We start from the raw sequence: 13,882 nt of genomic DNA on the forward strand, positions 1-13,882 counted from the left end.
GGTATGATTTCTCAAGGGTGGTGAAACAACAGAGAGAAAACACAGTCTGTCCCTAGGAGACACTGAACTTCTGTGCCATCAGGGAACAGTATGCTGTGGATGCATGACCCCTACCCCCTCCAAAGATGGGGCTGGCTGGTGCTGCTTAGCCAAGGGGCAGTTCAAGAAGGCACCAGTGAGGCAGCTCTGAGCAGTACTGGGTGCACACCTGGCCCTGCAGCCCTTGCACAGAGCCAAATCTGCTGGCCAGTACCAGGAGGAAGGTTCAGCAACCCAGCCAGAACACAAGGCTCTTATTTGAAGCAAAGAAGTATGATTGGTAGTGGGGGACAGCCATAAAGTGCCATCAAAAGATTTCAAACAGATCAGTGACAAAAGGCAAGCCATTCTGGGGACAGTGTGAAGGGTGGACTGGGAAGGTGACATTGAGGGTAATTTACTGAAGTCAGGGAGACCAGTCTAGGTCTAATATCAAGAAAACACTTTGTAAACCAAAACCTGGAAAATTCAAGTGGAATTTGCAAAGGTATGCTTTTAGAGAACTACCCACTTTGCATCTTACAGAAGCAAGTTTGGGAACTTGTTAATCCAACCAATAGATTGAAGGTTACCAAAGGAAGCCTGGGCTGATGTTGAGGAAATTTCTTTTCTTAGTTCTTGAAGCTGGCAGAGGCCAGGATACTGTAGCCTTCTAAAACAGGACCAGAGACTGGTGTTTATAAGCACGGAATGCCCCCAAAGTCTGTTCCTTTCTGACTTTTGCACTAAAGCAGTGGTGTGGGTGATTTTTTCAATTAAAAAATATAAAACCTGTTTACAAGTCGTACAAAACACAATGAAAGCTGGATGAGGTGTAGGCCACAGGTGGAAGGGCCCTGCCGCTCAATAGCTATGCGTCCTTAGACCTCTATAGGTCCAGGTTCCAGTTAATTTCCTAAGATTGTAGCGCGGTTAATTAAGTGTGGACGCGCGTGGGGGTGCTATACACCACAGAAAACTATCATCTCCCCGCGAAGCCAGGTCCCGCCCAGCCGCGGGTGCGCACGCGCGGGAAGCCCGCAAGAACCCGCAGAGGAGGACGAGCGCTCTCCGGAGCGCGCGGCCGCCTGACGTCAGGGTTCAGGGCGGCCCTGTTGCCCTGGCGACCGTTCCCAGCTCTGGGCAGTCACTGTCCAGGCCTTCATCGCAAGGTGTACATCGGGCAGAGAAGCCCTAGCCATGGCCTCGTCGACCCGTGCGTCCTTCTCTGCGGCCGACGGGTTGCCTGAGACCGAGAAGAATCCAGAGGAGACCGAGAATACCTACATTCTGCGGCCCATTTTTCAGCAAAGGCGAGTAGCGGACGGGTTGTGCCGGGCCGACTCGGGAAATGCTGGATCTGGCAGGCAGAAGTCACCTAGAAGCTGGGGCGTCAGGAAGGAGCGCCCGGGGTGGAGGGGGTGGGATGGGGCACCGGCGGGGGGAGAGGCGGGGCTAGGAGGGTCCGGGGAGGGGGCGGGGCCATGCTAAAGTTAGAGGGAAGAGCTGGGAGGGAGGGCCGGGCCTGGAGGCGGATTATCTGGAAGGCAGAACTAAAACGACGTGACGGGCGTCCTCTGGCTTGAGCAAATGGGAGGATGCAGTTGACTGAGATGGGGACAGCTACCGGAGGACTTCGTTTTGGGGAGATAAGGCGAGCAGAATGTCAGTGCTGAATGAAACTTGAGTTGCTTACTAGACATCCAGACGGAATATATATGTTGAATATGTGATATGAAGTTAAGGGAGACATCCAGTCACCTCTTATCTGGAGATATAAATTTGGAGTATGACTTGTTTTTTTAATTTCTTTATATTGCTTTTATAATAAAAATATGAAAAAGAAGAATTAAGTGGTTTTAATGACCAAAAGCAGAGAGAGGTTGATGTGTGAAGGTAAGCTGGGGTTTTGGAGTTACCAATTAGATGTTTCAAACTGCTTCATTTAGGTTCAGACCCTCTCTGGTCAAAGACTGCATCCATGCTGTGCTCAAGGAGGAGCTGGCAAATGCTGAATACTCTCCAGAAGAAATACCCCAGCTCACAAAACGTTTATCAGAAAACATTAAAGATAAATTAAAAGGTAACCGTGGTGATAACTAGAAACAACATGTTCCCTTCATTTACTTTTACCCATTTGCCTCCTTCCCCATCCTTAAACAAGAGCCATAAACTGTAGATTCCATTAAAGACAAATTTTTTGTCAATGTCCAGTCTTTTCAATTATTTGGTAATTCTCACTCATTTAAGTTTTTGCAGATGGTGGAGAAGTATAAAGATGTGAAATAAAACATTGTATGTAACCACTAGGCTCATATATATCACATCCTCCAAGAAGTCTTCTCTGGTAATCCCTTCCTCACTGCCAAAAGGGAAGAGCTGCCAGCTCTGCGCTCTTATACACCCACTTTTTGAATTATTAGTATATTGCATTTTCATTTTACTTTTCATGTTTGCCTTCCCAACTACTATGAATACTTTTAGGCAAGAAGAGTGTCTTATTTATCTATCTTGAGGGCCTATTTCAACACCTGACTTAGAGGAGGGGAGAAAGGGAGCTAAGATCTGCTGAGAGACTATTCTTATAGATGCTTTATATATTCCTACGTCTTTCCTCATCTAACCTCACCAACTCCCAACCCCGCAGGAGGTAGGTAATGATACTCCCATATAACAGATGAGAGGGTACTAACACTGCAAAGTTAAATAACTTGTCTGAACTTATACACTTAATAAGCTTAATTGCTAGGATTTGTCTTCAGGTGTCTCTGACCCCAAGCTGATCATCATACTCAGTAAGTGCTTGTGTCAATATCTAGGCAAATTTGCCTTTAGTAAGCAATTTTACTACATGTTAGCTTATATATAACTTTCTTATTTTTTTCTTCCTAGAAATGGGCTTTGACCGATATAAAATGGTGGTGCAAGTAGTGATTGGAGAGCAAAGAGGTGAAGGAGTACTGTGAGTGTTTGGTTTTTCCTTCTTGTTTTTATTATTATATGTTTCTTATTGGTATTCATTTGTCCTCTTGACAATTCATTAAGATTGTGTCTTTGCTTAAGCAAGAGGAAAGGACAGTATAACAAATGCAGCTGTGAACCAAAAAGATCCTGATTCTCAGCAGAAAGGTTGACAGTCTGGGTGTCTCTATGAGGTAACTCACTTTTCAAAGTATCTGTGGGCTAGTAAGTCTTTTAGGGTTTATGTATATATGCTCCCAAAGAGGGAGTGGGATCATGTATGTATGTTTACTCCCACATTCCTTGCTGCCCAGTTTTTGCTCTTATTCTCATAAATTAATTTCTTTAAGATTGTCTGAGACCTTATTAGCATATCTAATAGCCCTTCACTCTTGTTCTTGGCCTGAGCTTCTTTTCTTAAATTCACTCTTTTTTTATTTTACCTTAATGTTACTTACCTAACTTGTTTCTCTCCTGTTTTGCTAACTGATCATTCTGTTCTCTTTACTGGTTCCTCTTTCTCCCCTACATCCCCACTTGTGAGTTTTCTTCAAGGCTTAGTTCTTGTCCTGCTCTTCTTAGTGCTTTGTCAATGATTAACTCATTCATTCTCATGACCTCAAACTCACTCATGTATTGTTGAGTTTACAATCTGTATTTCCTGTTTTTTTCCCATGCCCAAGTGTCAATCTCCTGTTTCCTTTTATACAAACAGTGCTTAGTAAGAAACCAGCATTTTGTAAGAAAGTACTAAAATATTTGTTGAGTGAATTAAAAAATACCTTGTATTTATTATCACTGAGAATGCACTGTAGAATGTTAGATTTGGAGGGACTTATAGAGGTTTTCTAGTGTCCAGCTCCCTTATTTTGGAGATGACGCTTAGGAGGATCACCATGATTTGCCCCAAATTAGATGTGTGACTGGTGTCAGGATTACTAATAGAACTCAACCTCTGACTCCCAGCACAGTACTGGCCCTCTACCATGGGTAGAGCATCAGGAGATTCTCCCACCTCAGACTATAAGAAACACTTCACGATTCTATCACCTCAGATTCAACACGTTCAAATAAGAGTTCCGAATTTCTTTTCCCATCTTCTCCTTAAATCAGCCTGCCATTTTACATGATAAAACCATTTAATCTGTCTCTTATAGCATTCCCAAGTTTCCATTGACTCAGGCTTAAAACCTTAGAGTCCTCTTTTATGTTATTTAGCCATTACTCTCTCCCAGTGCATGCACCGTAATCTGGATGCCAGAGTTACTTAGCAGCCCTTTTCAGCATTTCCTGACTCTGATCTCTCTCCTTTACAATTCATCGTGCATACCAGACCAACCTTCCAGAAGTACACCTCACTTAATTTCCATGTACTCTAGAGAATTTACTTCAAACCCTATCAAGTATAAATACTTCTGATTGATTTTGTTAAACATGATCAGGGCCAAACTCTAAAGCACAGCATACAAGACCACCGCTCTCCTTTTTTAAAACTGTAATCATCTAAAATTTCAAACACATGCAAAAGTGCAGAGACTAAGGAATTCTCATACTTCTGTTACTTAGCTTCAAGAGTTATTGACATATACTGATATTTCATTTATACCACTACCTATTGCCCCTGCCCCCACCAGATTTTGAAGCAAATTCCAGTCATCATACCATTTAATCTGTAAATACAACAGTATTTACCTCTAAAATATAAGGACTCTTTTTTTTTTTGTATCATTAATCTACAGTTACAGAAAGAACATTATGTTTACTAGGTTCCCCCTTCACCAAGTCCCCCCCACATACCCCTTCACAGTCACTGTCCATCTGCGTAGTAAGATGCTGTAAAATCACTACTTGTCTTCTCTGTTGCACAGCCCTCCCCATGCCCCCCACGCACTATACATGCTAATCGTAACGCCCTCTTTCTTTTTCCCCACCCTTATCCCTCCCTTCCCACCCATTGTCCCCAGTCCCTTTCCCTTTGGTAACTATTAGTCCATTCTTGGGTTCTATGATTCTGCTGCTGCTTTGTTCCTTCAGTTTTCCTTTGTTCTTATACTCCACATATGAGTTAAATCATTTAGTACTTGTCCTATAAGGACTCTTTTTAACATAATATCTTCACATCTAAAATATTGTCAATCCTTAATATTATATTCACTGTTCAAATATTCCCACTTGTTTCATATGTGTGTGTATATATATGTATTTGCGATTGTGTGTATGTATATATATGTATTTTTTTTTCTATGATTTGTTCAGATCAGGATCCACACAAATCCACACATAGCATTACATTTGGCTGATATATCTCTTAAATTTCTTGTAATCTATCATTTCACCTCCTCTTTTCTCCTTTTTTTTTCCCATCTTGCCATTGATTTGTTGAAGAAATTGGGTTGTTTGTTCTATAGAATTCCCTACATTCTGGCATTTGCTGTTTGTATCCCCTTTATTTATTTATTCAGTCACTTATTTATTCCAGTGTGGACTTACAGACTTTTATGCTTTGGATAATTATCTAGTACTACCTTACTTACTTTATTATTCAAATTGTTCCAGCTTTGGCATTAGGAGCCCTTTCAGTTGATTCCTGTGTCCCTTTCACATACCCTACTGCTGTGGAGTTTATGGGCACTCCCTTACCCACTGGCACTGTAACATGTTCCATCTTGTTCATTCCCTGCCCCAGCCCTTGAAGCAGTAGTTTCTCCAAGGAGCCTTGGTTCATGTCACTGGAGCATGGCACCCAGGACTAATATCTGGGTGCTAGGTGTGGCCAATAACTTTTAAAATATTGCTTATGCTCTATTCTCTTCTCTCCTTTTTGGACTCCAGTTACATGTATTTGAATTTAGATGTTCTTTTTACGGTCTTCCAATATGTCTCTTATGCTCTTTTCTGAATTTGTTTTTTCTAAGCTTCAGTTTGGATATTTTTCTATTGTTGTTTCTGTTGACTAGTCCTCTTCCTGTTGGGTGTAGCCTAATGTTTAACCCACCTACTGAATTCTTATTATCAGTTATTGTATTTTCAGGTCTAGAATTTCATTTAATTGTTTTTTACAGATTCCAATTCTCTATTTTTTTTCTATTCTTTACTTTTTTATCTATGTCCTCCAACCCACCTCTCTCTTTCCTTTTTTACATCTTGGTCACAGCAATTTTTTTAGTCATTGCCTGCTTAGTCTAGTATGTGGATCATGTGAATCTGCTACCATTGATTATTTTTCCTTGATACTCCTTCATATAATCTGTCTCTCAGCATACCCAGTTTGAATCCTGCACATTGTATTAAAAAACTATAGAGCCTCCAGGTAATACTGTTTTCTTCCAGGAGGGTTTAGCTTTCCTTTGCTCTTCAAGTTAGAATGTGGGCTGCTGCTAATCTTTAACCCAATGAGGTGCTAAGCAGAGTTGAGGTTGGGTTGCAGTTTTAATAAGGCTCTAGATTCTATCTTCAGTTCACTTTTATTTCTTAAATGTAGCCCTCTGGACCTTTCAGCTAAGAACCTGGAGTGTTCATTAGGACCCCACCCCATCAGGGACTGACTTTTAGTCCTTGTCTCCTCAGCATAAAACTACTGTTCTTCGGAGGCTTTTTCCTTAGTGTATTCATTTCCTATTGCTGCTCTAATAAATTATCACAAACACAGTGGCCTAAAACAGCACAAATACATTATTTTACAGTTCTGGAGATCATAAGTCCAAAATGCATTTCACTGAGCTAAAATTAAGGTGTTGGCACAGCCGCATTTGTATGGAGGCTGTAGGGGAGAATCCATTTCCTTGCCTGCTCCAGCGTCCAGAGGCTGCCTGCATTCCTTAACTCAGAAACCCTTCCTCCATCTTCAAAGCCACCAGCATGGCATCTTCACATCTCTCTCTGACCGTGACCCTCCTGCCTCCCTCTTTCTTTTATAAGGACCCTTAAGGTTACATTGAGCCCAACTGGGTAATCCATCTCAGGATCCTTAATTTAATAATGTATCTGTGAAACCCCTTTTGCCAAGTATTGTAACATATTCACAGGTTCTGGAGATTAGAACATAGATGTATTTGTTGTGGGTGGGGGTGTGCATTGTTTTGCCTGCTACCACTCTTGGCTTTTAGCTTCAGAATTTAGCATTTCTTGAGGGGAAAACCTACCATGTGCCAGGCACTTTTTCCCAGGTATCTAGAGACTTGAAGCTGAACTGCATAGGTTCAAATCCAAGCTTTGTCACTTACTATTTTTATGATCTTGACTAAGTTTACTTAATTTCTCTCAGTTTCCATGTTTATTAAATGAGTATAATAATAGTACCTATTTCATAGAGTTAAGTGAATTAATACACGTAAAGCACTTAGACTAGGGCCTGGCTGAGTAAGTGCCCAACAAATGTTAATGATGAATCATATGTGCATATTTAATACAAATGTAAAACATTTATAATTAGTTTTTTCACTTAACAGTATTGTGAACCTCTTTGCACATTCTTGAATCTTAAAAAAAAATCTCTTTAAAGGCTGCATAGAATTTTATTACCAGGAAATGCCATAACTTCATATACCAATACAGTACTATTTTGCCTTTAAGTTGTATCCATCTTTTAGATGGCTTTTATTTTGACTTTTTTTCCTACTGAAGAATTAGGGAAAGGAGGGTGGCTAATCTGAGGGTTTTGAGTAGCATAACATCCTGTAGAGGTAATACTAGCTGTAGAACTTGTTAGAAGATTGAATTCTAGTTCAGAGTTTGCCCCTTTCTTTCCTGGGCCTCCACAAAATGATCTGGTGGCACTAAATAATCTATTGGATCCTTTCCAGACCTGCTTTTCCATATTATTATACAGGAATCACTCCCGTTTCAGTTGTAACTCTCAGGTATCATTTCCTCTGAAAGCCCCTTGTCTGGTCACTTCCAGCTGTAAGCAGCACCTGAGTCCAGTCCATTTTAGTTTACCCAGTATTCTCTGCTGTGTGAATACGATTTTCTATGTGCCAACCTGTAAAAGTTTGGAAGCACTGATCTATAATAGTGTATCAAGGAAAACTTTCATCATCATGGCAGATATATATAGTTCAAATTCTTGTTATATTGTTGATAATTTTTCATTCTTTGCCTTTAAAGCATGGCTGCTCGCTGTTTCTGGGATGCTGACACTGACAACTACACACATGATGTTTTCATGAATGTAAGTATGTTTGGAACCTTTTTTTCCCTTTCTTAAGACATGTACGCCCTCCAAATCAAATTACTTAATATTTACTAAGATGTGAGGACACTTCAGTTTTAGACATTTGTCTTTTATACTCCTTCTGATTGAGATGACTTTACTATTCCTTCTTGTGTTCCTAAAGTGAAACCTAGTGTACTGATTATAGGCAAAGAGACTTGTCTGTGTACAGATGATGTAACTATTCACAAGTTTGATTTGGGGAATATCATATTGTTTAATGCTAATAGACATAGAGCACTTTGTTAAGCTGCAAAGAAATTTGGGTGGCAGGGATTTCATGAGCAAAGGTGATTTTTCTTTCAGTAATAAATTACTTACTTTATCTTAAAGCTATTTCTCAAAAGTAAGCAAAAATAAAGAGAAAAATTTCTTAAGGTTTCCTTTAAACATTGGTAGCTTATTGGCACAAATGTTTTGTATATTTTAATTGCATGTTACTATGTTATACTTACTTCCAGAAGTGAGTCCTTTCTTAGTAGAGTCAGAATTAGAGTAGCACAGAAACTGGATTGAATGATTTAGGAGAGGGGATCCATTTCCCGTTCTGAAACTTTTTAACTGAATGACCTTAGGTAAGTCACTGGGTTTTTCTCTGATTATATCAGTAACATGAGGAAGCTGTACTAGATTTTCCCAAAGACTGATTGTGGCTGCCTATGAATAATTTGGGAAACTTGATTAAAGTACAGAAACTGGGACTCTGTTCAAATAGATTCTGATCAAGTAGGTCAGAGGTTGGATCAGTGATTCTGAATTTTTTTAAAAGTTCACCACATGATATCCTTACTCCCAGGTTTGGAAGCTGTTTGGGCAGATGATCTTAAGATACCTTTTAGTCCTAAAATTCTGTGGTCCTACCAAACTTTCATTTTCTGCTCAACTACCCTAGGGATCAAGGGACGAACAGTGAGAACTATGTAAATCTCCTTTTCTCAGGGGAAGGGACTAGCTAAGGTGATGGTTTCTCCTGCTTTTTGGAGTTAAAATGCAAATTCCCTGAGTTCTTATACAATATAATTCATTCATTCAACAATTAATTCTGAGCTTCTATTATGTGCCAGCCTCTGTACTAGAGGTGCTAGGGATAAAATGATGAATAAGACAGGCATGGTTTCTGGTTTTACAGAGAGCTTATAAAATCAGTAGGGCTGGACAATACATTAACAAATATAATTTAAAATTTAAGTTACCAATTATTAATTAATAAACTTATCAGGATCGAGTTTGAGAACACAGGATTGGTGGGGGTTTTTTCTCTTGGACCTTTTGTTTTTTATTATTATTTTTTATTTTGATATTGTTAATGTACAATTACTTGAACAACATTATGGTTACTAGACTCCCTTATTACCAAGTCCCCCTCACATACCCCATTACAGTCACTGTCCATCAGCATAGTAAGATGCTATAGAATCATTACTTGTCTTCTCTGTATACACTGCCTTCCCCATGTCCCCACCCCCCTACATTATGTGTGCTAATTGTAATGCCCCATACTCCCCCTTATCCCTCCGTTTCCACCCATCCTCCCCAGTCCCTTTCCCTTTGGTAACTGTTAGTCCATTCTTGGGTTCTGTGAGTCAGCTGTTTTTTTGTTCCTTCAGTTTTTTCATTGTTGTTATACTCCACAGATGAGTGAAATCATTTGATACTTGTCTTTCTCTGCCTGGCTTATTTCACTGAGCATAATACCCTCTAGCTCCATCCATGTTGTTGTAAATGGTTAGGATATGTTTTCTTATGGCTGAACAATATTCCATTGTGTATATGTACCACATCTTCTTTATCCATTCATCTACTGATGGACTTAGGTTGCTTCCATTTCTTGGCTACTGTAAATAGTGTTGCAATAAACATAGGGGTGCATATGTCTTTTTCAAACTGGGCTCCTGCATTCTTAGAGTAAATTCCTAGAAGTGGAATTCCTGGGTCAAATGGTATTTCTATTTTGAGTTTTTTGAGGAATCTCCATACTGCTTCCCACAATGGTTGAGCTAATTTACATTCCCACCAGCAGTGTAGGAGGGTTCCCCTTTCTCCACATCCTCGCCAACATTTGTTGTTGTCTTTTGGATGGTGACCATCCTAACTGGTGTGAGGTGATATCTCATTGTGGTTTTAACTTGCATTTCCCTGATGATTAGCAATGGGAAGCATCTTTTCATGTGTCTGTTGGCCATCTGAATTTCTTCTTTGGAGAAGTGTCTGTTCAGATCCTCTGCCCATTTTTTTTATTGGATTATTTGCTTTTTGTTTGTTGAGGTGTGTGAGCTCTTTATATATTTTGGGTGTCAACCCTTTATTGGATCTGTCATTTATGAATATATTCTCCCATACTGTAGGATGTCTTTTTGTTCTACTGATGGTATCCTTTGCTGTACAGAAGCTTTTTAGTTTGAAATAGTCCCACTTGTTCATTTTTGCTTTTGTTTCCCTTGCCTGGGGAGATATGTTCATGAAGAAGTTGCTCATGTTTATGTCCAAGAGATTTTTGCCTATATTTTTTTCTAAGAGTTTTATGGTTTCATGACTTACATTCAGGTCTTTGATCCATTTTGAGTTTACTTTTGTGTATGGGGTTAGACAATAATCCAGTTTCATTCTCTTACATGTAGCTGTCCAGTTTTGGCAACACCAGCTGTTGAAGAGGCTGTGACTTCCCCACTGTATATCCATGGGTCCTTTATCATATATTAATTGACCATATATGCTTGAATTTATATCTGGACTCTCTAGTCTGTTCCACTGGTCTGTGGATCTGTTCTTGTGCCAGGACCAAACTTTCTTGATTACTGTGGCTTTGTAGTAGAGCTTGAAGTCAAGGAGTGTAATTCCCCCTGCTTTATTCTTCCTTCTCAGGATTGTTTTGGCTATTCAAGGTCTTTTGAGGTTCCATATGAATTTTAGAACTATTTGCTCTAGTTCATTGAAGAATGCTGTAGGTATTTGATAGGGATTGCATTGAATCTGTCGATTGCTTTAGGCAGGATGGTTATTTTGACAATGTTAATTCTTCCTAGCCAAGAGCATGGGATGAATTTCCATTTATTAGCATCCTCTTTAATTTCTTTTAAGAGTGTCCCATAGTTTTCAGCGTATAGGTCTCTCACTTCCTTGGTTAGGTTTATTCCTAGGTATTTTATTCTTTTTGATGCAATTGTGAATGGAAGTGTTTTCCTGATTTCTCTTTCTGCTAGTTCATCGTTAGTGTATAGGAATGCAACAGATTTCTGTGTATTAATTTTGTATCCCACAACTTTGCTGAATTCAGATATTAGATCTAGTAAAAATCATTTTTGAGAGCCTGGTCTAGGTTGCTGTCTCAGTCTACTGTATGTTAATTCAGACTGTTGAGTGGAGTGTTTACTTAGGTTTTACTTTCAGAGCTGAAAGCACTTTATTTATTTGGGAGAAGATCCCAGAAAGCACTAGTAGAGGATGAGGAAATGAGAGGGGAGAGAAAAGCATATGCTATTGAGCTGATGATTGCTGTCGCTAACCAGGGCTTAATCCTGCCGGAGAACATTGGGCGGCGCTGTAGAGCGGTGACAATCAAAGGGGAATCCGAAGATAAATGCCAGTCCCTGAGCTGCTTGTTACAGGTCCTCGACGAGGTTAAACAAATAAATTGAATGTAAGGGTTTAGAAGCTCTTACAGGAATTTGTCAGAGTAATTTTATGTCCATTACATCTAATAGTAAAATGTTTAGGCTGTATTTTGTATATTTCTTTTTTCATTTAATTTTCCTACTTATTTTTACAGAAGTCCATGAGGGATGGAAATTAAAATAAAAACAAAAACAAGTTCCTCACCACAGATAGCACTGCTATAGAATACAGCTCACAGTTATACCATCCAAGGGGCCAGGGAACTGGGCTAACCAAAGAATTTTGTTTTTGGCTAATAATTAGGTACTTGAGTTTAGATTGTCTTTCTCCAACTGTACCAGGCTGGAGGTGAAGTTGGTGGGTTAGGGGCTGAAGCAGGTGGATGCCCTGTAATAAGTACCTAAGAAGTATTTTAATAAGTTTAACTGGGATCTGGAAAACTTTTTGAGATTCTGGGCTAAAAAATGGATAAATGAATTTTATCAATTAATACACATCCAGAGACCATTGCCCTTATCCAGAATTTATGACAAGGTGCTATTGCTTTTATTTGTAATACTGTAATATAGTTCCTTAGGTTGGGTAATGCATTTATTCCAAGAAACTCAAAGCATTTCATATATTACATTATTTCTGTGATAAATCAGGAAAAATGAGAATACTTTATGAATATGAATTATATAAAATTAATTAGTTTGCATTTTATTTCTACATTTATCTTTATTTCTGCATTAAGAAAAGCTAATTCTTTACCCATCGTAATTCTTTACCTATCCTGCCCTTCAGCAAGCAATTTTGTAGTTACCCCAAGGCAAGCAACTTTATAGCCAGACCCTGAAAACCCTTTAGTTGAAGAAGGAAAAAGCTTTTAAGATTGAAAATTGGCTGAGATGATAATTTCAAATGCCTGTACTGCCTTAGTTGTTTATTAGTACTAACACTCTGCATTTGTGTTGTTGGTTTTGTTTATTTTTTAGGACAGTTTATTCTGTGTTGTAGCAGCATTTGGCTGTTTCTACTATTGAATCTTTGAAAAGCTGGGAAAAGATATGACCCTGAAGAAATATGAACTTTTTTATATTGTTAAATATCTTAACAAAATAAAGATAAGTTGGCAGTTTGGCAACTGAGTCTGTTGAGTTAGTGTTAGGCCTTCTATTTAAGTGTTCTGATTTTGTTATAATATGTTCTTTTTACATTTGGAAATTGGGGGAAATCCATATTTCAATTGTTCAAACATAACCAACTGTAAATATTTTGGTGTATTTTCTACCAGTGTTTTTATTTGCAAGGTTAAAAAAAGTATGTATACAGTTTTGTACCCCAATTTTTCACTTCTCATGTCATGTGCAGTTTTTATGTCATTTGATTTGTATTATGATTTTTATAACTATAATTTAACAGCTGTATTTATTCCATTGGTTATTTTTGCCATTTCCTGGAAGGACAGATTATTTCTAATTTTTCACCATTACTAATATGAATTCATTCGTGCATTGATTAATTCATATTTTCCTGTATTTTGAATTGCCTTCATCTCTCACCAGTCTTTTTGCTCAGAAATTGCCACCCTACACCTTACACCGCTTATTAGCTTAAACACACATTCATTTTTTCCAGGGTTTGTCTACAGTGTCTGGGTTCTGAGACTTTCGAAGCTGTTCATGAAATTAGCCCTCCCTTAAGGCTCTGAGATTATTTCGGTTACTATCCCTACTCGCACTATCTCAGCAGTGATGTTCCCCGTTAGGGTCCTGGATGGCTTCTCCATTACCTTAAGTCTATCTGCCGTGTTCAAGTATCTCTTTGAAACTCAAAAGGAAAAATGTCGCGATTTAAATCCCTTTCCTCCCTGGAGGCTCCACAGCGGAGGCGTGTGTCCACCCATTCTCATCCAGTTTGAAGTTAAGCATGTAGACAAAAAATAATAAATACACTAAACAGTTATTTTACATACTTCTTCCATAATATCGGTATCTACTTGCCTGACATCAATGGAATCAAAAGGGACCGCTTCAAAGTTTCATTCCAGCAAAGGGCGGCGTTTCTCTTCAGCAGACACCCTGCCCCACATGTGAT

The 13,882-nt window shown here is 39.0% G+C and overlaps 1 protein-coding gene across 2 annotated transcripts; it reads left to right on the plus strand.

Moving 5' to 3' along the window:
• The first annotated feature begins 1,049 nt into the window (after nucleotides 1-1,049).
• Nucleotides 1,050-12,925, plus strand: DYNLT2B (dynein light chain Tctex-type 2B). Of its 2 annotated transcripts, XM_037013083.2 has the most exons (6): nucleotides 1,050-1,331; nucleotides 1,968-2,101; nucleotides 2,911-2,980; nucleotides 8,086-8,149; nucleotides 11,698-11,828; nucleotides 12,781-12,925. In XM_037013083.2, exons 1-5 carry the CDS (start codon nucleotides 1,219-1,221, stop codon nucleotides 11,824-11,826), a joined length of 510 nt encoding a protein of 169 aa, XP_036868978.1. In that variant the 5' UTR covers nucleotides 1,050-1,218; the 3' UTR covers nucleotides 11,827-11,828; nucleotides 12,781-12,925. The 2 variants fall into 2 exon arrangements, with proteins under 2 accessions (XP_036868978.1, XP_036868980.1); XM_037013085.2 differs by lacking the exon at nucleotides 11,698-11,828 and having other exon boundaries at nucleotides 1,052-1,331.
• Nucleotides 12,926-13,882: the final 957 nt, after the last annotated feature.

Source organism: Manis javanica, chromosome 3 (assembly GCF_040802235.1).
Source record: "Manis javanica isolate MJ-LG chromosome 3, MJ_LKY, whole genome shotgun sequence".
Classification (NCBI taxonomy): Eukaryota; Metazoa; Chordata; class Mammalia; order Pholidota; family Manidae; genus Manis; species Manis javanica.